Here is a 25961-nt window from a genome sequence, read left to right as displayed (position 1 = left end):
GTGGTTTATGTATTACTTTTGTTGTGGCAAATACTGATGTTTAGAGTCATAGAAGCAGCATATCATTAGTGAGCAAAAGTATTCATATGATTTGTCCTTTCCCTCTTAACATAATTTAATTTTGCAATGATCCTGCCTAAATAGAGAGAGGGTCATCACATTGTATTTGTCTACATTTGAGACAAGGTCCCAAGGCTCCTATTAAATAGCAGAAGATTTCTATGCTGTACTTTCAATGATCCATAGCTGTCCTCCTAAGAGAAGAGGCCTAGGGCATTATTTAAATATGTAGGTCAGGTTAGTTTTGCCCACAGGCATATTACACAGTATGATTTTTCAGGGCCATGGAGTTTATGTCTCTCTTTCTTCCTTGATACCTGAATATCCAGTCTTTGTGGTTAAAATACCGACAACCCTAGTTGAAATGCCAAAATTACCTGAAAGGATTGACTATTGTGTCAACAACACTTCTATTTAAACCAAGAGCTCAGATAAACATAAATAAAGACATTAGTGAACATGAGGCAGACAGATTCAGGTGCAAGTCTTACTAACAGTTAGCTGTATATCCTTAGGTCAGTGACTTGACCTCTCTGAATCTCTTTCCTAATCTTTAATAACAATACCAACTATCTTAGAGTACTGACATGATGATAAAAATAAAGCTAAAGGTTTTATTTCTCAACATGATTCCCTATTTATAATGACTTAGCCAAACTTGATTAAGAATTGAAAGAGGGACATTTTCAGGTATGGACCAGCATAATGCATCTCAAATTCAAATATGTGACTGCAACAAATTTTAAAGCACAGGTTCAGATCCAGAAGTTTTGGAGGAGACTCTGAGAGTCTATATTTGCAACAAGCTCCCAGGTGATGCCCATGTTAGTATGCAGAGTCCGCACTTGGAGAAGAGAGTGTGCATATAAGGCAACAAAGGCAAGCATAGAACCTGATGTCTGCCATGCCTGGGGGCAGTCAGGACAGGAGAAGAAGAAAAAAGAAAAGGTGCTGAAAAAAAGGAGAGAGCCCTTCAAAGGGAAAAAGTAGAACGCAATGACACACTGCTGTACACCACACTGTCTTTTTGAACAGATCAGACCATATCAACATCACGTCTGGCTCAATCAATCTAGTTGGAGACTAGTACTATCTTTGGCAAGCAGGCATTGTAATGCTGCCAGTAAAATTGGGTCCCCTGGATTGTCACCTAGCTATCTGGAACAAGTCCCCAGACAGCTGACATCCTGCTAATTGTGAGGACCCTGATTCCTGAATTGTTCCCAATTCACATCTCCTCAGGAGGGACCAGACACCGAAATGAAAATCAGCATCCCAAAGACCTTCAATGGTCCTTAGCTTTTTGCAACCCAAACACTGCCAAAGGGGGAAAGAAGAAATGTGTATTGATTCTGTGCTAAAGGGAGGCAAGATTTTGAAGCCTCTCCATTCCTCCATGAGCCTAGGAAGCTTAAAATGCTCTGATAAAAAAAAAAAAAAAAAAAGAAAGCAAATTCTCCATGGCAACAGAATTGTCATGCCAGAAACACAATCTCAACTTACACAGGCAAGCATCTCAAAAATACACTGAGTGAGGAAGAAGAGCTAAAATTTCAACTAAAATGATGAATGTGATTGTTTGCAAACTTCTGTTGGTGGTGGGGGGAGGGAAGGATGGGAAAGAAAAATACAAATCTCTCCTCTCATGGGGTCAGAGACGTCTGTTCCTGTTTGTCTTCTCATCACATGGAGTGATGTAAAAATTTCCCCTCTCTCTCAAATGGGTCTAACCCACAGCCCAGCAGCTTCATGCTGTGTCACCAGCTCCCATGTTCCCTGCTGACAGTAAGGATTTCTCACAGCCCAGTCAACTTTAAGCCCAGATCAAAAGATTTCTTGCCACAAAACAAATCACATTTGACAAAGTCAGATCCCTCCTAAGCCACAAGTACACAGATTGACCTGGCAGCCTCCATTAATGGTGATCTGATCCCCAGTTTAATGCTTTTTGTCATTTCTTTCAAAAGTAATTAGTTCTCTTTTTCGCTTGTTCTTTCTTTGTGTGTGTGTGAAATGTGAGGAGTGTATGAAAGTGAGAGAGCAAACGTCCCATTTGGCCAATTTCTTCCTTAGATGAGATACTAGTGTGAAGACTACTAGAGTGGGTTTTAACCATCTATTCTCCCTCCTGGTCCAATGAGTTGCCCAGATCTCAACAGTCACAGCAGTATCTAAGGTCAAAGCCTGTTTCCATGGGTGAGTTTTCTAACAGAAAGATGCGTTTGTCACCAACAGAACTCAGACTTGCTTTACTCACAGTCTGAGGGTACCCATCAGCACACCTTTCCTATACTTTTCAACTTTTGAGTTGATCTTTGCTTCAGATGTGACAGCTTTACCAGATGTGCCTCCTTTTTTCCTGGTGTAGGTCAGAATGTGCATGCTTGAGTTCTGAGCACACCGGAGGTGAAGTGGTCCTTCACTGCCTATGTTGAGTGTATGCCAAAGATGTATACGATTCCCAGGGGATGTGGCAGTTTTACATGGTGTCTGAGGACTTGCAAGGGGCTTATCTTTGTGAAACAGTTCATCAGTGAGGACCCAGGAGGTTGCCACTGGGCACACTCATTTCAATGAGAGAGTCTTAGCTCTACAGAAGTCAAGGATTTTACAAAGTGGATTCATCTGCCACAGAAAACTAACAAGTTCCTTGACAAATGCATAGAAGGCTAAATGAGATAGAGTAGAAGGAATTCGTGAAATCTTGGGATAAGTGAGTTAATGAATGAGTGAATGAAGTATATTAAAAGAAAATCTAAAACTTAGAAATCAGAAAAGAGTTGCAATTTGTCCTTTCAACATTATCCTGGGGCAATTTTTAACAAGTCTACTCAAGGATTGCTTAATTCTCAAGGAGAATGTTCATGTCATTTGGTTTTGCTATTCACTAACTTATTAGACCTTAGATATTATGAAAAGTGAAGTCGCTCAGTCGTGCCCAACTCTTTGCGACCCCATGGACTGTAGTCCAACAGACTCCTCCATCCATGGAATTTTTCAGGCAAGAGTCCTGGAATGGGTTACCATTTCCTTCTCCAGGGGATCTTCCTGACCCAGGGATTGAACCCAGGTCTCCCATATTGCAGGCATATGCTTTACCATCCCAGTCACCAGGAAAGCCCTAGATATTATGAAGTTGTATGTTAACTCATCTATGTTTGTCAAACAGAGAAGCATAACCCCATCATTTTTATTATCCTGTAAGACATCAACTAGTTTTGTATCCATCTAGAGTTTTTATTCTAGTATTTTTTTTTGCTCGCTGTGCCATAACATTTTTATCTATGAAATCAAGATAATAACAATAATAATACCCAAATGGAGAGTAATTGTAGAATTAAGTTGATATGCCTTAATGACTTTGAACAGTGATGGCTCATGGTGAATGCTAAGTATATTGTTGTGATTTTTAGCTGTGTGCTGGTAGACAAAAGCTGCTCACAGAAGGATTACGAACTAGGCACAGGATCCATCCATACACAGAGGGGCCAAACCTGATAATGACAATACTAGTAGCTCAGTCATGTTCGATTCTTTGTAACTCTGGACTGTAGCCCACCAGGCTTCTCTGTCCGTGGAATTTTCCAGGCAAGAATACTATAGTGGGTTGCCATTTTCTACTCCAGGGGATCTTCCTGATTCAGGAATCGGACTAGTGTCTCTTGTGCTAAATAACTGCGAGTAGTAATTATTTAGCATCTGGCTGCAAATTTGCTGTTGAAAACACTATATGGAGAATTCAAATTGAAATTAAGATGTTCTTTGAAATTTCCTTGTGTTGATACATCCAACATTATCCTATATTTCAAATCAAGTGGGACAGTTTGCTTTTTTGGGTAAATTTGATGTTTTTCATTTTCTAAAATTAAAAAAAAAAAGTTTTAAAGGAGGACATGTAAAAAAAAGGGTTCATTAGACAGGGCTCTACTTCTAGACCAGATGGCACAAAAGTCTGTTTTTCAGTTCAGTTCAGTTAAGTCGCTCAGTCGTGTCCAACTCTTTGTGATCCCATGAACCATAGCATGCCAGGCCTCCCTGTCCATCACCAACTCCCGGAGTTCACCCAAACGCATGTCCATTGAGCTGGTGATGCCATCCAGCCATCTCATCCTCTGTCGTCCCCTTCTCCTCCTGCCCTCACTCTTTTCCAGCATCAGGGTCTTTTCAAATGAGTCAGTTCTTCACATTAGGTGGCCAAAGTATTGGTTTCAGCGTCAGCATCAGTCTTTCCAATGAACACCCAGGGCTGATTTCCTTTAGGATAAACTGGTTTGATCTCCTTGCAGTCCAAGGGGCCCTTAAGAGTCTTCTCCAACACCACAGTTCAAAAGTGCCAATTCTTCGGCTCTCAGCTTTCTTTATAGTCCAACTCTCACATCCATATGTGACCACTGGAAAAAGCATAGCCTTGAATAGACAGACCTTTGTTGACAAAGTAATGTCTCTGCTTTTCAATATGCTATCTAGGTTAGTCATAACTTTCCTTTTAAGTCTGTTTTTAGGAGGCAAATTATTACTTTATGGTAATATTTTTCAATGTAAGTTAAATATTGCAATTTTCTCAACTTTATTTTAGAAAATAAATGATAAAATCTTAATAACATTACCATAAAATTTTATATAATATTTTTAGTATAACTTTTATTATAATTATACTATGATACTTGTTTTCTATGTATGTATTATACATATGCATGTATATGTGCACATAATACTATACACACCCAGATATGCATACATGTATATGCATATTGTATATTTATTCTATTGCATATGGGTTGTGTATACACACACACACATATATATGTACACACTAGCTTTATATATGTATAAAACTAACCATGCATATGTCTACCTTTCTCTCTCTCTCTATATGACTCTATGTATTATATCCAATCATATGTGTTAACTCACCTTATATATCCTACAATATACATATGTGTATGTATAAAATGCACATAATACATCAATTATATTGTGTATATAAATATATAGGGCTTCCCAGGTGACACAGTCCTGATAAGAATATGTCTGCCAATGCAAAAGTCACAAGAGACACTAGCTCTATCCCTGGGAGGAAGATACCCTGGAACAGGAAATGGCAACCCACTACAGTATTCTTGCCTGGAAAATTCCATGGACAGAGAGGATCCTGGTGGGCTACAGTCCATGGAGTTGCAAAGAATTGGACATGAGTGAGCACATGCATACACGTACATAGATATATAAATATGTATATGACAAAATAATAAAATCAACATTATCACTAACCACAAATGTTAGCTATTCATTATATGATAATTTGTGCTATCCATGTATACTTTTTTTGAGTAGGGTATGTGTCTATTTTTATCAGCTATGTGCCAGAGTTTTAGCACAGAACCTATAGCACATAGTAGGTATTCAAGATATGTTATTCACAAATTCCTTCAGTATAGCAACCTTTAACTCTTGTTGCATTTTAGAATCGCTTGGAAAGCTTGTGTTCATTTTATTTATCAATATTTGTTATTGGGTCCCATCCCAGACTATTCAGAATATCTGGGAGGTGGGACTCAGCATTGCTACTTATAAAGCTCATTGGTTGCTCAGCTGGTAAAGAATCTACTTGCAATGCAGGAGACCCTGGGTTGATTCCTGGGTCAGGAAGATCCCTGGAGAAGGGATAGGCTACCTCCTCTAGTATTCTTGGGCTTCCCTGGTGACTCAGATGGTAAAGAATCTGCCTGCAATGCAGGGGACCTGGGTTGGATCCCTGGGTTGGGAAGACCCCCTGGAAGAGGGCATGGCAACCCACTCCAGTATTCTTGCCTGGAGAATCCCCATGGACAGAGGAGCCTGGCGGGCTACAGTCCATGGGGTCACGAAGAATGGGACATGACTGAGCGACTAAGCACATAGGTTATTCAGACGTCCAGCCATGAATGGGAACTAGTAAGTTACTGTCTCCTTGAGTCTGCGTTTAACTTCCACTAAGGGTAACAGTTGGCCTGGTGAAGGAAGGGAAGCTGTCAGCCCTGGGAGCTGTGCTGGATGGTGGCTTCTAGACCAATGCATCCCGACTCTCTGACTGTATCTCCGGCATGGTCTTCCTGATTCAGACTCTACCTGGGAGAAGAAGAAAAAGTCAGTTCCCTCTCTGCCTACGCTTGTGCTAGCCTTGGGCTCAGGCACCCAGATTCCCCTGTAAGCAGGATAATATACTGAAGCAGAGACATGTGTGTTCTGTCAATATCCGTTCATAAGGGTGGGTGCGGTGGGGGAGCTAACCTATTACCAGATTCACAGCTTCCCCAGAAACTCCCGAGAAGCTACCGAGACCATCATGTCCTTCTGCCACTGCACAGTTGGGTGGGACTAAGATTAAGTCTGGCTCAGGATGCCCTGTGGAAGAGCCTGTATTAAAATCTGCCAGATATCCCCAGGTGGTCCAGTGGATAAGAATCTGCCCTCCAGTAAAGGGGAACCGGGTTCTATCCCTGGTTGGGGAAGATTCCACATGCCCTGGAGCAACTAAAGCCATGTGCCACAACTACTGAGCCTGTCCTAGAGCCCATGCTCTGCAACAAGGGAAGCCACTACAATGAGAAGCCAGGGAACTGCAACTAGAGAAAGCCCACAGAGAGCAGTGAAGACCCAGTGCAGTCAAAGATAAATAAATAAAACTTGCCAACCTGTGTTTCTTACTGAAATGATAAGTGAATCTCCCTGTCAGGTGACCCTGTCAGGTGTCACTACCCTGAAGTGAAAAGGAACTTTTGAATATGTGAGTCTGTTCTCTGTGTGCACATGAGGCTTTAAGGCAGGTGTTACTGGTCCACTCTACAGATGAAAGAAACTGGGTTGAGAGCAGGCAAGTGACTTACAGTTGCTCACAGAACCTGTAAGCAAATACCATCTTCACCATTTAAGCTCTCTCAGACTAGTTCCTGAACACCCCCCTCCCTTTTTTTTTTTCTGATACACCCCTCTTTAACCTGTGTTAAAAAGTCAATTTGCTAGTGTGGTGGTTAGGAGCAAAATTGTGAATTCAGATGACTTAAATTGAAGTACATACATTTTCCCTGCTTAATCTCATGATTTAAGCACCTTATGCAAACTTGGAGAGACCCCACCTCCAAGGTAAGAGAAACCCAAGTAAGATGGTAGGCACTGAGAGAGGGGATCAGATGGCAGACAGAATGAAACTACAATCACAGACAACTAGCCAATCTGATCACATGGACCACAGCCTTGTCTAACTCAAAGAAATAGCCATGCCGTGTGGGGCCACCCAAGACGGCCGTGTCATGGTAGAGAGGTCTGACAGAATGTGGTCCACTAGAGAAGGGACTGGCAAACCACTTCAGTATTCTTGTCTCGAGAACCCCATGAACAGTATGAAAAGGAAAAAAGATAGGGAACTCAAAGATGAACTCCCCAGGTCTGTAGGTGGCCAATATGCTACTGGAGATCAGTGGAGAAATAACTCCAGGAAGAATGAAGGGATGGAGCCAAAGAAAAAAAACCCCAGTTGTGGATGGGACTGGTGATGGAAGCAGGGTTCGATGCTGTAAAGAGCAATATTGCATAGGAACCTGGAATGTTAGGTCCATGAATCGAGGCAAATTGAGGAAGTGGTCAAACCGGAGATGACAAGAGTGAACATTAACATTCTAGGAATAAGTGAACTAAGATGGACTGGAATGGGTGAATTTAACTCAGATGATCATTATATCTACTACTATGGGCAAGAATCGTTAGAAGAAATGGAGTAACCATCATAGTCAACAAAAGAGTCTGAAATGCAGTACTTGGATGCAATCTCAAAAACGACAGAATGATCTCTGTTCCTTTCCAAGGCAAACCATTCAATATCATGGTAATCCAAGTTTATGCCCTGGCCAGTAACGCTGAAGAAGCTGAAGTTGAACAGTTCTATGAAGACCTACAAGACCTTCTAGAATTAAGACCTAAAAAAGATATCCTTTTCATTATAGGGGACTGGAATGCAAAAGTAGAAAGTCAAGAAACACCTGGAGTAACAGGCAAATTTGGCCTTGGAGTACAGAAGGAAGCAGGGCAAAGGCTAATAGAGTACTACCAAGAGAATGAACTGGTCATAGCAAACACCCTCTTCCAACAACACAGAGAAAACTCTACACATGGACATCACACAGATGGTCAACACTGAAATCAGATTCATCATATTCTTTGCAGCCAAAGATGGAGAAGTTCTATACAGTCAGCAAAAACAAGACTGGGAGCTGACTGTGGCTCAGATCATGAACTCCTTATTGCCAAATTCAGACTGAAATTGAAGAAAGTGGAAAAAACCACTAGACCATTCAGGTATGACCTAAATCAAATCCCTATGACTATACAGTGGAAGTGAGAAATAGATTTAAGGGACTAGGTCTGATAGACAGAGTGCCTGGTGAACTATGGACAGAGGTTCATGACATTGTACAAGAGACAGGGAGCAAGATGATCCCCAAGAAAAAGAAATGCAAAAAAGCAAAATGGCTGTCTGAGGAGGCTTTACAAATAGCTGTGAAATGAAGGGAAGTGAAAAGCAAAGGAGAAAAGGAAAAATATTCCCATTTGAATGCAGAGTTCCAAAGAATAGCCAGGAGAGATAAGAAAGTCTTCCTCAGTGATCAATGCAAAGAAATAGAGGAAAACAACAGAATGGGAAAGACTAGAGATCTCTTCAAGAAAATGAGAGATACCAAGGGAAAGTTTCATGCAAAGATGGGCTCAATAAAGGACAGAAATGGTATGGACCTAACAGAAGCAGAAGATATTAAGAAGAGGTGGCAAGAATACACAGAAGAACTGTATAAAAAAGATTTTCACGACCCAGATAATCACGATGGTGTGATCACTCACCTAGAGCCAGACATCGTGGAATGTGAAGTCAAGTGGGCCTTAGAAAGCATCACTACAAACAAAGCTAGTGTGGTGATGGAATTCCAGTTGAGCTATTTCAAATCCTGAAAGATGATACTGTGAAAGTGCTGCACTCAGTATGCCAGGAAATTTGGAAAACTCGCAGTGGCCACAGGACTGGAAAAGGTCCGTTTTCATTCCAGTCCCTAAGAATGGCAATCCCAAAGAATGCTCAAACTACTGCACAATTGCGCTCATCTCACATGCTAGTAAAGTAATGCTGAAAATTCTCCAAGCCAGGCTTCAGCAATACGTGAACTGTAAACTTCCAGATGTTCAAGCTGGTTTTATAAAAGGTAGAGGAACCAGAGATCAAATTGACATTATCCACTGGATCAATGAAAAAGCAAGAGAGTTCCAGAAAAACATCTATTTTTGCTTTATTGACTACACCAAAGCCTTCGAATATGTGGATCACAATAAACTATGGAAAATTCTGAAAGTGAGGAGAATACCAGACCACCTGACCTGCCTCTTGAGAAACCTCTATGCAGGTCAGGAAGCAACAGTTAGAACTGGACATGGAACAACAGACTGGTTCCAAATAGGAAAAGGAGTACATCAAGCCTGTATATTGTTACCCTGCTTATTTAACTTATATGCAGAGTACATCATGAGAAATGCTGGGCTGGAGGAAGCACAAGCTGGAATCAAGATAGCTGGGAGAAATATCAATAACCTCAGATATGCAGATGACACCACCCTTATGGCAGAACGTGAAAAGGAACTAAAGAGCCTCTTGATGAAAGTGAAAGAGGAGAGTGAAAAAGTTGGCTTAAAGCTTAACATTCAGAAAACTACGATCATGGCATCTTGTCCCATCACTTCATGGGAAATAGATGGAGAAACAGTGGAAACAGTGTCAGATTTTATTTTGGGGGGCTCCAAAATCACTATGGATGGTGATTGCAGCCATGAAATTAAAAGACGCTTACTCCTTGGAAGGAAACTTATGACCAACCTAGACAGCATATTGAAAAGCAGAGACATTACTTTGCCAACGAAGGTCCATCTGGTCAAGGCTATGGCTTTTCCAGTGGTCATGTATGGATGTGAGAGCTGGACTATAAGGAAAACTGAGTGCCGAAAAATTGATGCTTTTGAACTGTGGTGTTGGAGAAGACTCTTGAGAGTTCCTTGGACTGCAAGGAGATCCAACTAGTCCATCCTAAAGTAGATCAGTCCTGGGTGTTCATTGGAAGGACTGATGCTGAAGCTGAAACTCCAATACTTTGGCCACCTCATGCGAAGAGTTGACTCACTGGAAAAAACCCTGATGCTGGGAGGGATTCGGGGCAGGAGGAGAAGGGGATGACAGAGGATGAGATGGCTGGATGACATCACCGGCTTGATGGACTTGGGTTTGAGTAAACTCTGGGATTTGGTGATGGACAGGGAGGCCTGGCATGCTGTGATTCATGGGGTTGCAAAGAGTTGGACATGACTGAGTGACTGAACTGACTGACTGACTGAACTGAACAAATTAAATCATTCTTTGCTTTATAAAAACAATATCAATATCATTACAGTGAATTAGGACTTGACTCCCAAATATAAAGATGGATCAACATTGGAAAACTTACTAATGTGATTGACTGTATATATAAATGGGATATATAAATCAATATACATAAAAATATATAAATCAATATATATATAAATCAATATAATATATATATATAAACTTTACATATATATATTTACCTCATATATAAGTCAATTATTGTGAACTCTACTAGACCAGTGTACCTCTTGAAACTGCATAAAAATATTTTTTTCAATTAGAAAAAGACTCTAGTGAGTTCACTAGATGTGTAAATAAATATCATCAGATATTTAAAACTTTTGGAAATTAAAAAAATGAACTATAGAACAATATATATATTATAAATATGATTTAAGTATATCTGTCTAGAGATCCATCACCATATTTGTTAAAGGTATTTCACATAATATTAGTTAAAGCTATCTGCTCTTCCTTTGCTCATATATTGTAGGAATACACAGTCAACTTTTAAGCATAGCTGTCTCCAGAGGGTAGCATTACTTATTTTTGAATTTAAAAGCTGTCACTTAATATTGTTTTATATTTTTAAAACTATGAACAGTTATTTTATTGTAAAAATTAAAACTACTGAATAAAACCTTGATAGATTTCATTCTTGTTATGATCAAATGTTATAATAATATATTTGATAGCTATTTATTTTGATGCATGAAATATAAAAATAAAGCAAATTAAAAAAATTTTTCACAAAAGGCCTCTTAGGATAATCAGAGAGAAATAAGGTGGATTTAGGGGAACAGTAACCAGTGTACTTTGAATATGCATTATGTGCTGGGAAGCATGGTTTTATTCCATTTTAATCTCTCTGTACCCATTCTTTTCTTGAACACTAGTTTGCCACCTACTTACCAACTCTTCGGTTGAGCTGAGCTGGGCTGTGAGTCCCAGTGAGGTCTGAGGAACTGGAAAAAGCCATTGGAGAGAGCAAGGATGCTAACGGGTCATCACAGTTGTCTAAAACAAAAGCGGAGAGAGAGAGAAAAATTCATTAGCAAGAAGTATTTCATTAAGAGAGGACTCAAGGAATTCACCACCACTACTTATTATCTTCCTGCTCTCAACAAGGTTGGTAGTCGTCCTTTCCATGTGGTATTTCATCTCCTCCTCACAAGAACCTTGAAAAGACTAACGTTAAATCTCTTTCACAGTTGGGGAAACTCAAGTTCAGTCATGTTTAGTAGTTTGTCCAAGGTCAGAAATCTACAATAGTGTGGCCAGAATTTTGCCCAGATTTGTCTAACTCAAAATCCAACTATTGCTTCATTTCTTTAATCAGCCCCTTGAGCAACGTCTCAAGTTATGCCTAGTGAGCTTCTTTTATAAGGCGGAGACTATTTAAGATGGGGAACACTGTTTATTCTCTCATCTTCAGCTTCTAAAGACTCTTATTTATAATAGTTCTATCTAGAGGGACACAATAATTCAGAATATCTCACTCCCAGTTGCATGAAAGTCTTTGGAAAATGAGTTCCTAAATTTAATAATTCATATCTGTTATATGAAAGAATAGAGAATAGTCCTCAATCTGGTACAATCTTGAATGTGACATTTCCTTCAGTAGCTACCCTTCCAGTCTTCCCTAAATGTGGTAGATAGGCTTTCTAGGTCTTCTTTGATCCTGCTCAGATGGTGGGCATGGACAGGAATGTGGTCTTGACAATGTAGATATTCTCCTCTGATTGCCCTGACTATTCAATCCCGCGTACAGGACTCTTCTCTTTGCTAGAATATTGGCCATCTAAAGAGTTAGTTTTTAGGGGCTTCCCAGATGGTGCTAGGGGTAAAGAACCTGCCTGCCAATGCAGAAGGTGTAAGAGACAGGGTTTGATTCCTGGGTCAGGAAGATCCCTTGGAGGAGGAAATGGTAACCCACTCCAGTATTCTTGCCCGGAGGTTCTGCATGAACAGAGGAGCCTGGTGGGCTACAGTCCATGGCATGGCAGAGAGTTGGACATGACTGAGGGACTTAGCATACAAACAGTTTGCAATCATTCATTTATTTGCATTCACCAACAGGTCACAAACTCTTTGGGGGATCTTAGCAAATAATCTGACATGTAATAGGCTTTCAATAAAGGTTTATGCAAAGAATGAAATCAGTGAGTAAGGAAAGGAATGAAGAAATGAAGGAATAAATCAATCAATCCACATCACAGTACCAAAATTCTTACCACTTGTTTTGTACAATTGATCTTAAAGAACACTCCAAAATGAGTCCATGAAATCTATATATACCTCAGTCAAAACAAGTTTGAAACATGTTATTCCGTTTGAAGATCAACTTCATGGTATCAAAGGCTCTCAGGAAGAGCTGAGTTGACATTTTTAAAAGGAAATGTACATACGATTATGAGGTTGCTTGTTTACCCAGCAAATTCTTAGAGAGCAGTATTTCATCTAATTGCATGAAAATTAATGAGAAACATAAGGATTGGATTTTTATTTGTTCAATGTGTTAAAAAAATCAACTGGCAAATTATATTTCAAGTTTTTCCCGAACACAAATGTTTGAAAAATATTTTGAGGTATTTGACAAACACAAAATAGAACCAGAATCAAACTGAAGAGTAATAACACAAAAATCAGAGGTAAGAACAACTCTGTAGTTATGGTCATTCTGCAAACAGAAAGCAGAACTCAGGGGCCACCTTACTGAAGGCTAAGATGCAGCTGAGGGGGCTGCATGTACCCCTCCAACACACTTGTCCAGAAACATGAATCTGCTACTGTATTTAATGTTAGTAAACAATTTGAACATAATGGAAATATTCCATTTGCTTATGCTGGTTTTATCATCAGGAAACCAATGAATGCCAAAGCTTGAGCCCAACTGAACCTGAGCCCCAGTGGAATATACCAAACACGTGCACACACACACACATGAAACTCCACAAAGCATTTCTCTTTGAAGCTATGTTATGAACCTTACCCACAACAGTAGTTACAGCTCCCTCCAATTTCAGATAACATCCCTCCACTCCATCTGGACATGACTGAGTGGCTAACACACACATAACCCTTCCAAATAACTCACAACCCTTCTAACATCCACTTCTGAAGCAAATTGAAGAACTTTCAAAAGCCAAGAGCCATATTTATTAGGGCTTCACTGGTGGCTCAGACAGTAAAGCATCTGCCTAAAATGAAGGAGATAAGTGTTCGATCCCTGGGTTGGGAATGTCCCCTGGAAAAGAGAATGGTTACACACTCTAGTATTCTTGCCTGGAGAATTCCATGGACAGGGGAGCCTGGAAAGTCTAGTCCATGAGACTCTGATGCTGGGAAGGATTGAGGGCATGAGGAGAAGGGGGTGACAGAGTCTGAGATGGTTGGATAGTGTCATTGACTCAATGGACATGAGTTTGAGCAAACTCCGGAAAATAGTGAAGGACAGGGAAGCCTGGTGTGCTGCATTTTATGTGGTCACAAAGAGTCAGACATAACTTGGCAACTGAACAAGTTTTTATTCTAGTAGTTATGCATTTCTTAAACATATGACATGTGTAAAACACTGTTACCGTTTTTTTCAATTTTTTAAATTGATGAATAGTGGATTTGCAATGTTGTGTTAATTCCTGCTGTACAGAAAAGTGATTCAGTTGTACGTATACCTATACATTACTTTTTATATTCTTTTTCATTATAGTTTATTATACAGTAGGATCTTGCTGTTACTGCTAACATTTTTATTAGATCTTTTATGAATTTTTTTCATGTGTCACTGATGACATTTTTGAGTATTGTGCTTCCTAATCCCACTTTTCCCCCTAAGTGAAGTGATCTAATCTAAACTGATCTAACCATTTCAATGTAATTCAACCCAATAAATATTTATAGGGTCCCACTTTATGCTTGACCTTAAGTAGGCATTGGGGATACATTTGAGTAAAACTGAATCTCAGACTTCAAGAAGCTCAGAGACCACTTAAAAATATGAAGACATAAACAAATTCAATAAATGGATGAGACAGTTGAGGAAAATTTCACCAATATTACACCCAAGTCAGTTTCATGGGTACCCAGTGGCTCAGACGTCCAGGGAAGTGGTCTTTCTCATCTCTTCCACCCCCGGGGCAGTGAGGGCCCTTCACCAGGTCTCGGGAGAAGCATTCATCCCCACTGGCCTCCTGACACCAGTGACTACTGCTCCATGGCCCAGTTCCTTTTCTGAAATGTTCCTTATATCCCCATTTGTGGGGGTCAATGTTCCCACTTTGGGAATTGGTAAACCCGTTGAAAACAAATTGTGCTAATAGAAAGGTCCAGAGGAGATTCTTCAGGACACCTTTTCTCATGGACCCAGGACATTGCAGTGGCTTTTAGAAAACGAGACTGAGCTTTTGCTCTCCTGTCTCTGAAAGTGATGAGAATGGGAAAGTTTCCAATCAGAAATGAAGAAAGACCTTCCCTCTCAGGCCAATAAGTACTTCCCTTTTTCTTCTCTATATCAAATGAACAGACCTGACAACTCACCTAAACTGAAAATAGACCAGGACTCAAATTGGTAATCAAATTACCCCTTGTCATTAGGAATTAAGAATTTGTTTATATAAGCATTCCCAATCCAGAAATGTGCATTATTTTTAGACCTGTCCTAAACAGGGGAAGGGCTTCCTTGGTGGCTCAGATGGTAAAGAATCTGCCTGCAATGCACAAGACCCAGGTTCAATTCCTGGGTCAGGGAGAAGGGAAAGGCAACCCACTCTAGCATTCTTGCTTGGAGAATTCCATTAACAGAGGAGACTGGTGATGGGCTACAGTCCCTGGGGTCTCAAAGAGTCAGACACAACTGAACCACTAGCACACACACAAACAGGAGAAACAATACAGCAAAAATGAGGACAGCATGGCTGACACTTAAATAACATGGGTTTGAAGAGTATGGTTCCACTTATACCAGATTTGTTTTAGAGAGAAGTATACTTTTTATCTTTTTTTGAGTTTTAAGACTTAATATATAGTTTCTAAAAAAATAATTATTTTGTATTGGAGTGTAGCTGACTCACAATGTTATTTTAATTTCAGGTGTACACCAAGGTGATTCAGGTATGCACACACGTGTACCATTTCCAAATTCTTTTCCCATTTAGGTTATTAGAGGTTTTTTTTTCCCCCCCAATAAGTATGAAGTACAGTGCTGCAAGTCCACGGTTGGCTGAAAACATAGATGCAGAATCTGATTTTCCCAATGTGTTGGGGGTTCTCAGCCCTCTACCTACATTCTTCAAGAGTGAACTGTAATTAATTTTTAGAAAATTCTACCTTTGGGACTGCTTGGGATTGTGGACAGTGTCGGGATGACTAAAGCTGCAAGCTTCCCATTCTAGACTGGTTTCTTCTCTTGCCTTGGTGACTCCAGAAAATATATTCCAATTCAATGAGCCCACAAAATCGACTCATCTCTGCCACATCTAGCCACAGAATCACTTTACAGATGGAATGAGAAGAGATGGACAAAGTTCCCTTTAAAAGATAAGGCACAGAATGAGCCCAGGAAACAGTATATTAATTGTGTGTAATATCTGCTTGCAATCCAGAGCAACCGTTTTCAACAATTTTATTCCTGGGAATCTCGTGTCTATGTTGCAAAACCTGCACAAGAATTGATGTCACCAGAAGCTCTTTGCACTGAAGGCTTGTGGTCAACCTGAAGAGAGGAAGGAAAGGAAGTGGAAGGGAAAGAAGGGTTGAAAACAGCACTGCACCAGGCAGTCCTTCCCTTCTGCGGATTGGCAGCCTTCCTGAGACTGGGCGATCGCAGTAAACACATGGCAGGGGAGGGAAGACACGAAGCACCATCTGCTTCACCATCCCTTCAGGCTTTAAATAAGCAGGCCCATGTTGTTGAATTTTAGGCACCACTCATGTCTCAGCCTTCTGACAGTGTGTTTGCACGCTAAATCCATCAGTCGGTACTTCCGAAAGTGTGGTGGATGTTTATCTGTATTTACAGGAAGAGAGAGGAGAGGGTGAAGAAATTTGAGGAGGGAGAGAGATGTTTGAAATGTAGGAGGAACATAAGGCAAGACTAAAAGTCAGGTTTCCTGTGGAACACGGAAACTGAGAGACACCATGACTAGTTTTCTAGAAATGATCCGTGCTTCACAGATCCATTGGCATAGTGGAATATTTTCAAAATATTCCCTGAAAAAGACCATTCAGAGATGTGCTGCAAAAATCAGGGGAAATTAAAGCCCTAGTTAAAATGCAAACTTCTATTCACGTTTTCGGAGCCTCTCTGGTGGCTCAGCGGTGAAAAATCTGCTCGTCAATGCGTGAGACATGGGTTCAACCCCAGGTCAGGAAGATCCCTTGGAGAAGGAAATGACAACCCACGCCAGTATTCTTGCCTGGGAAAACCCATGGACAGAGGAGCCTGAAGGGCTTCAGTCCATGGAGTCACAAAAGAGTCAGACACAGTTTAGCGACGGAACACCAACAATTCACAATTCTATTCTTCATTTTTCTTCAACAGATAACTTTATGGTTATCTTGTTTTCTTTTACACCATAAAGGCCACCTCGAAATGCATCTCAAGCCTAGGGAGATAAAAATCCATAAGTATAAATGTGACCATTCGTATTATAACATTCAACTCTTCCCATCAATGGGTGTTGGATACCCCTAGTCCTATTTGCAAATGATGTAGCTCTACATTCACAGACTGAGATGATGTTAGAACCAGAAAGAAACTCTGAAAATAAGGAATTCAAGCCCTTCAACTACAAATGAGGGCCTCGGGGTGTACGAGAGGACAGGCCTGCTTAGGACTGGTCAGTTAATTAACAGACTGGCTTAGGTGGAAATTCAGGTTTCCTCAACCCCAGATGGTGACCACTAGGTCAGAATATGCCACCTGTGCGTAAGTCTGGTAAGCATTAGTTGTATCATTCTTCGTAGCGTTTGTTTTAACAAATGATTTATTTTCTGCTAAAGGAAGGGTATAGTTTTTCTGGATAACAGAAAAACTTTGAAGAATAGTGTATAATTTTCATAAGAATTTGCATTTCTTCTCACTTATTCTTGCCTTCTTTACTTCTTTGACACTCCTCCAAAAAGGGGGAGGAAAGCCCACAAAGGGAGACCAAGTGAAAGAAATGTATCTGTTTCCTTATTAATATTTGCATATTCATGGGAAGCATTTTCTTTGATATTTTTAATTGGAAGAAGTGGGGATAGTTTTCCCCTCAATATACATGTATGTGTAAATATTAAAGGTTTTCTTTGACATTAATTAAAAGGTAAAGGCACAAAAGAGAGTTCTGCATAAATATGATATTTACACAGCTTCTGAGAAATTATCATTGACTCTTTAAGATGGTTCTACTTTAAGTAACGTTTTTGTTTGCCAATGTATATTTTTATTCATTATTATTAAAATACCAATAGAGTTACAGATGGTAACTGAAGTTAAATTGTGAACATCGCCTTGATTACCAGAGTAAATTGTCTGTATATGGGGATTTGGAGCTTAAGGGATTCACTATTTATAGGTGAGATAAAATTCCTCTTAGCATTACACATTAATGGCCCACTTTGTTTAAAAGACATAAAGCAGGCGTTTTGTATAGTGCCGACAATGAGGCTTAGAAGTGTCAATTCATGCTTTTAGCTTCATTTGTTTTTTTACCTTGTTACCTATAATTTCACTTAGCAAACAACAAAAATAAATACTCTAATACTACTCTTGACTCTGATCCTCCCCATTTTCCACAGTGAAATCCTAAAAGATAAATTACTCTAAAATGCACAGACCAAGAAACATGGCTCTCTGAAATGAATCATGAAAGGAAGGTCAAACCCTCTTTATCCTGACATCCATCTCCACACCGTTCTACTTGCCTTTTGATTATCTGCTGGATACGCATGGTTCTGCTCTTTGCTGTGGGAGGACAGAATTAAGTCAAGGACATAGACCCTAAGCTCAAGAAGCCGAGCATGTACTCTGGGTTGAAAGATAATCCATTAATTTGCATAAAGCTCCTAATGGGTGTGATCAGTTACATGCAGGAGACCTTTGGCTTGGGATCCAGGAATCCTGGGTCCTCTTTTCCCTTCACTGTGAACTGCTCTCATTTTTATCTTTATGTGTTTCAGATTCCTCTACTGCAAATGGCGGAGTTTGTTCATTTGTTCAATCAACAGACTTTAACTGGGCACATTCCAGGTGTCAGAGTTTTTGTCAGGCTTTCACGATAGCAAAAGCAATTTTAACTAATTCCTCTATCATAGTAGAGATGGACACACTCCACATTGCTTCACAGTCATGACTGGTGATGGATAGGGGTGTAGACAGGGCATCACAATGGAGTCTGGTCCTGTCCAGGGAATAACAAGATGGCTCTGGAATTTTTTCTTGGCTTTAAAAATCATTCTATTCAAGATTTTAGGAAAGACTTCGTTTAGAGGTACTGATCTTCACTTATAAGTTGCTTGCTAGGAATTTATCATAATCAAACTCACTAAGACAATAACAGTACTTTGGCCACCTGATGCAAAGAGCCAACTCACTAGAAAAAACCTTGATGCTGGGAAAAACTGAAGACAGAAGGAGAAGGGGATGACAGAGGATGAGATGACTGGATGGCCTCACTGCCTCAGTGGACATGGGTTTTGAGCAAACTCTGGGAGATGGTGAAGGACAGGGAAGCCTGGCATGCTGCAGTCCATGGGGTCACAAAGAGTAGGACACGACTGAGTGACTGAACAACAAGACCAGAACAAAGCAGCATAGGTAGCCATCATTCTGGCCTGCCTCTGGGGCAGCCCCCCTTTCTAGGTGGCCAGCGGCCACTGTGGTACAGCCAGGAGTAGACGCCATTCATTCTGGGTGGGTCAGCAACCTACAAGTTTCTCTGTTCTTTTCATGCTCCATTCCGTGTCCAAGCAGAATATGACTGAAGTCTGTGTGACTCTGTACACATTGTCCATCTGAACATTTGTTTCCCATCCCTAAAATGATGGCAGAAATGCATCAGAGACTGTCAAGGGCCAGTCTCCCAGTTGATTATCTTGTGTGAGTTTAGCTCTTTCCTCCTTGGTTTTTTTTTTTTAAGAACACCTGTACACAAGTATCCCATAATTAGCCCAAACACAATGGCTCCAAAATATACTTGCCCAGCAATAAGTTCATCTCTAGCATTTTTCTAGCAGAAATAAGAGTCCAGTTGTAGAGAACAAACTTACGGTTACCAAACAGGAAAAACAGAGTGGGATGAATTGAGAAATTGGGACTGACATAAATATACTGCCATATATACAATGGGCTTCCCTTGTGGCTCAGCTGGTAAAGAATCTGTCTGCAAAGCGGGGGACCTGGGTTCAATCCCTGGGTTGGGAAGATTCCCTGGAGAAGGGAAAGGCTACCCACTCGGAATTCTGGCCTTCTGAACAATTCCATGGACTGTATGCATCTTGATGATAGTGAAAGAGGAGAGTGAAAAAGTTGGCATAAAACCCAACATTCAAAAAACTAGGATCATGGCATCTGGTCCCATCACTTCGCAGCAAATAGATGAGGAAACAATGGAAACAGTGGCTGACTTTATTTTTTGGGGCTCCAAAATCACTGCAGATGGTGACTGCAGCCATGAAACTGAAAGACACTTGCTCCTTGGAAGAAAAGTTATGACCAACCTAGACAGCATATTAAAAAGCAGAGACATTACTTTGCCACCAAAGGTCTGTCTAGTCAAGGATATGATTTTTCCGGTGGTCATGTACGGATGTGAGAGTTGGACTGTGAAGAAAGCTGAGCACCAAAGAATTGATGCTTTTGAACTATGGTGTTGGAGAAGATTCTTGAGAGTCCCTTGGACTGCAGGGAGATCCAATCAGTCCATCCTAAAGCAGATCAGTCCTTGGTGTTCATTGGAAGGAGTGATGTTGAAGCTGGAACTCCAATACTTTGGCCACCTCATGTGAAGAGCTGACTCATTTGAAAAGACCCTGATGCTGGGAGGGGCTGGGGGCAGGAGGGGAAGGGGACAACAAAGGATGAGATGGTTGGATGGCATCACCGACTCGATGGACATGAGCTTGGGTGAACTCCGGGCATTGGTGATGAACAGGGAGGCCTGGTGTGCTGCAGTCCATGGGATAGCAGGGATCCCGACATGACTGAGTGACAGGACTGAACAGAACTGATGTATAAAATATATAAAATGCATAACTAATGAGCACTTACTGTATACCATAGGAAGCTCTATTTGATGCTCTCTGGTGACCGAAAGGGAGGGAAGTCTAAAAACGAGGATACTTGTATACACAAGGCTAACTCACTTTGCTGAATAATAGAAACTAGCACAGCGTTGCAAAGCAGCTACACTCCAATAAAAGTCAATAAAAAACACAGATTAAATAGAAAAACATATACATACCTACCTAAATATTTTTCCTCTCTGATTACTTCCTTTTCCCTACTGCCACAGTTTTTTTTTGTTTTTTTTTTTGTTTGTTTGTTTTGTTTTATTCTCAGGTTAGGAATAGCGTGTTCACAATTGATTGCTTTGTTTTTTTTTTTTTTATTATTACTTTTCTATTCTTAAATTTAATTTATCAATGATTTAATCTAATTAAAAATGTTTTTTAATCTCCTTAGATAGGAGCTATATGATATACTAATCATATGTAGACTATAAAGTGTCATGTTGAGCAAGGATTTTTTAAAATTATAGTACTTAACATCAAGGACTATGTAAATTTCCAACAATTTTTTGTTGAGAGAAAAGGTGAAAGTTATAAGTCCTATTTTTTGTTGCCATTGCTTAGAAAGATCTCTCAGATATATATTCACTTTACTTTTTTCTCCTTTTCCCACTACTTGATCCTAACTCATGCTTCTAAATTATCATGCTATGATTTTATAAGTCTGTTGAATTTACACTGGGATTTACTCTCATTGGTGGCTCAGATGGTAAAGTGTCTGCCTACAATGTGGGAGACCCAGGTTCAATCCCTGGGTCAGGAAGATCTCCGGGAGAAGAAAATGGCAGCCCACTCCAGGATTCTTGCCTGGAAAATTCTATGGACGGAGGGACCTTATAGGCTACAGTCCATGGGTTGCAAGAGTCGGACACGACTGAGAGACTTCACTTCATTCACTTCACTTCTACTGTCATCAAACCATTCTTTCTAATATACTGTTTTCAACGTATTTTCTTCACCAAGATGTATTAGGCAGGCCAACCTTCAATTTTTCAGAAGTAGCATCATGAAATGAAAGAACAAAGAGGGAAATGAAAGAACAGAAAACAGGTCCAAGCTGAGTCTAAGCTGGGTGCCACTGATGCAGTTGGGGGTGGGGGCAGGGAGAGTGCTCACAGAGGGTCAGAGTCAGAGGGTAACTTCCAACGAGCAGGGGTCAGGAATACAGAGCTTGTTGTTGGCACAAGCTTTGGTCAGGGGACCGTTTCCTCCAAAAGAACCACTCAAGATTGTCAAATTCAAATATGCTAAACCTACTAAGTCTTTAGATTATGAATAGTCCCTCTTAATTGAATGATCTAGAAGGTGCGAAATCTTTGCTGGGTAGAAATGGTAAAATTCATAATGGAAAGGCTTAGAGATTTCTGAAGTATGAGAAGCTGAGATTGGTGGCTAGATTACTTGAAAAAGTTTTAAAAGAGACTGATAAAAGGAAATCTTTGAGGTAATAAAATTTTATCTACTTAGAAACTTCCTAAATTCAACTTTGTTTCTATATACTCCTGTACTGCTCTTCCCATCACCACCCATCGATATTCCACGCAATAGACAGACAAACAAACATACACACCCACACACTATTATAAAGGAGTGCCGAATCACTTTCAGAATTTTGGGGGTTTTTAAGCAAAGCTAAATACATGAACCATGGGATGTATATAATGATAAGATTGGCAAAATGGGAAAAATATAATTAAAACTTTTAAAAATTACAAGAAAATATATTCTTACTTAGCACATTGTTCCAGTGATTATGCACAGGATTTTAAAATGAAGGAAAGGCAACAAGTTGAGAATTTCATAAACATAGTGCTTCCATCAATTCAGTGCTAATCAGAGTTGAAAATCTCTTTCCTTGGCGGAGTCTTTCTCAGTGGATATCTGTTCTTTTTTGAATATGATGGAGCTAAACTTCCAATAGCTAATCAGGATCCTGCATTGAGTGGTTCAAAATTACACTGAAAATCCTGGTTACTCAAGAAACCACAATCTTTGCATGCAGCTTGATCAACACATATACATTCCTCTTCATCTCTAATGGGTCCAGGCATACAGTCCCTAAGGGAAACACGACAAACCCTGCGTGTCACCAGTCTATTCATTAGAATTCAGGAACAATGCCTGATTGAAAAGATAGGCTTGAGTTGAGGAACGGCCAGCTGGCTGATATCACAACCGCATGAGGGCCAATGCCAACCATTTATGAGTGGATGGGATAAACATGTGCCAATAACTTGAACAAATATTGATTCTCACTGGTCTTTGTAGATGAGAAAATAATGCCAGCTCAGGGACAGCAACAGTGGTACTTCAAGATCACAACTGAGTTCTGTGTGTGTGTGTGTGTGTGTGTGTGTGTGTGTGTTCTGGGCTAGTTAGAGACTGCAGTATATTTGGAAATAGGCAGACTTTGGATTCCAGCCCAGTCTGAATGCAGATTCTGACTCTGCAGCTTGCTAATTATATGCCCTTTGGGAATTTATTTAATCTCAGTCTTCTGTATGTATAATGGGGATCACAACTATATCCAGGCTTGTTATGAGAACAAAAAGAGACAATTCATGTTAAATATTTAACCCATGGCACTTAACTGGATACATGTTAGTTCCCTCTATTTTATATCCTTTATTCTTCCTTCGATTCAAGCTCATCATCTCTAGTCATTGCTTAATGAAAGATCTTTCTTATACCCTCTATTATACGTTTTTGACTTTGCCCATCCAGCTGGTTTTAACACTGTGTTTTATCAGCTTTTCAGGGTACCTAGTATGATTTTGTACCAGGAGCTATCCTGTTTATGCATTACTAGATTTCAAGATCAAACACAGTGCACTTTATAAGTTTTACGCATTTTTTTTATTGGATGCATTTAATAGTTCTTAAGCACAATGTGCCAGGCATTATGCTGTCTGGTCCACAGACTGATGAGTCTATGGTGAACAGGAAGCACAGCTCTTATATAACATTACGAGGGATGAGGCTATAGAAAATATTTGCATTTCTTTCTAGTCCTTATATATTATTTATTAAAAAACTTGTGATACATTAAGTAGGGCCCTCTGTATTTTTGTGTTTGGATTTTAAGCTTAAAAAGCTGAGAAGCACTGCTTTGCATGAGACAGTCACATCAATTTGTATTTTAGGATGTTAGTGTACACATGTGCATATCTGGGGTGAGGACAGGGTAGGATAATGAGGGTAAAACCCTGCTGACACGGAGACCCAATCAAATCCTATAATAAAAAAGAAAGTAAAAAGGCCTGAAGTGAAAAACTAGACTTGAGATAAGGAGAAGTTATGACAATTTGGTCACCTAGGAATCATCAATGCCTGCTGATATGAAAGGCAGGTAAACGTGAAGGATCGTGTCAAGCTTTCTAGTTTTAATGAATCTCTCTCTATTGTTATCTTAGAGACTTGGGAAGTTGATAAATCAGTTTCTAAAATTAACACATTTAAATCAAGCGAAAGAGAGATGATGAATGAATCACAGATCAGAATGATTTCCAAATGATACATAAGATTTCTCACCTTTCTTTAAGATAAATATAATGAGTAATATCAGGGAAGTACTGTATATATATCTCAGATGGCAACTCATAAGATGTTATAAAGAGATGCATTTTTAAAATATTCTTTTCCACTGTGTTTATCACAGGATATTAAAAATAGTTCCCTGTGTTATACAGTAGGACCTTGTTTTTTATTGACTCCCTATATAATAGTTTGCATCTGCTAATCCCAAAATCCCAATCCATGCCCCCCCCCACTCCCTCTTGACAACTGAAGACTTGTGCTCTAGGTCTGTAAATATGTTTCTGTTTCATAAATAAGCTCATTTATGTCATATTTTATATTCCACATATAAGAGATGTCATATAATATTTGTCTTTATCTAGCTAATTTCACTTACTATAATCTCTGGATTCATCCATGTTGCTACACATAGCATTATTTCCTTCTTTTTATGGCTGAAAAATACTTCATTGTTTATATGTAGCACATCATCTCAATTCATTTGTCCCTTTAGGTTGTTTCCATGTCTAGGCTATTGTAAATAGTGTTTCTGTGAACATTTCTGTTTTGACTATACCAAAGCCTTTGACTGTGTGGATCACAATAAACTGTGGAAAATTCTTCAAGAGATGGGAACACCAGACCACCTGACCTGCCTCTTGAGAAATCTGTTTGGAGGTCAAGAAGCAACAGTTAGAAATGACATGGAACAACGGACTGGTTGCAAATAGGAAAAGGAGTACGTCAAGGCTGTATATTGTCACCCTGCTTATTTAACTTATATGCAGAGTACATCCTGAGAAACACTGGGCTGGATGAATCACAACCTGGAATGAAGATTGCTGGGAGAAATATCAATATCCTCAGATATGCAGAAAGTGAAGAAGAACTAAAGAGCCTCTTGATGAAAGTGAAAGAGGAGAGTGAAAAAGTTGGCTTAAAGCTCAACATTCAGAAAACTAAGATCATGGAATCCGGTTCCATCATTTTCATGGCAAATAGGGGGGAAACAGTGGAAACAGTGGCTGACTTTATTTTGGGGGGCTCCAAAATCACTGGAGATGGTGACTGCAGCCATGAAATTAAAAGATGCTGAAACTCCAGTGCTTTGCTACCTGATGAGAAGAACTGACTCATTGGAAAAGATCCTGATACTGGGAAAGATTGAAGGCAGGAGGAGTAGGGGGTGACAGAGAATGAGACGGTTGGGTGGCATCACCGACTCGATGGACATGAGTTTCAGTAAACTCTGGGAGTTGGTGATGGACAGGGAGGGCCTGCATGCTGCAGTCCATGGGGTCACAGAGTAGGACATATAGCAACTGAACTGAACTGAACTGATTCTGGGAAAGATTGAAGGCGGGAGGAGAAGGGGACGACCGAGGATGAGATGGTTGGATGGCATCATCGACTTGATGGACATGAGTTTGAGTAAGCTCTGGGTTGGTGATGGACAGGGAGGCCTGGCATCCTGTAGTCCATGGGGTTGCAGAGAGTCAGACACAACTGAGAGAGCGAACTGAACTGAACACTGGGGTGCAAGTAAGAAGCTGCCATCTTCACTGCCCAAAGAGAGGGGAGTGATGAGTACTATTCAGGAGAAAGGAACTACTCCATCGACCTGAGGTGAGTAGTCCCTCATGCCTTCACAGTGAAACTCTATTCCCTTGCTTCTATATAT

General features: G+C 40.1%; 1 protein-coding gene across 1 annotated transcript in view; it reads right to left on the bottom strand.

Moving 5' to 3' along the window:
* CNTNAP5 (contactin associated protein family member 5) overlaps positions 1-25961 on the bottom strand; it is a 995558-nt gene that overhangs the window by 764849 nt on the left and 204748 nt on the right. Inside the window, exon 2 of the mRNA XM_043894748.1 lies at positions 11408-11512. Within this exon, the coding sequence (XP_043750683.1) occupies positions 11408-11512 (105 nt within the window). The remainder of the gene's footprint in view (positions 1-11407; positions 11513-25961) is intronic.

This window comes from Cervus elaphus, chromosome 33 (assembly GCF_910594005.1).
Source record: "Cervus elaphus chromosome 33, mCerEla1.1, whole genome shotgun sequence".
Classification (NCBI taxonomy): Eukaryota; Metazoa; Chordata; class Mammalia; order Artiodactyla; family Cervidae; genus Cervus; species Cervus elaphus.
The sequence above is the reverse complement of the archived record's forward strand: the minus strand, read 5'-3'. Positions and strand labels throughout refer to the sequence as shown.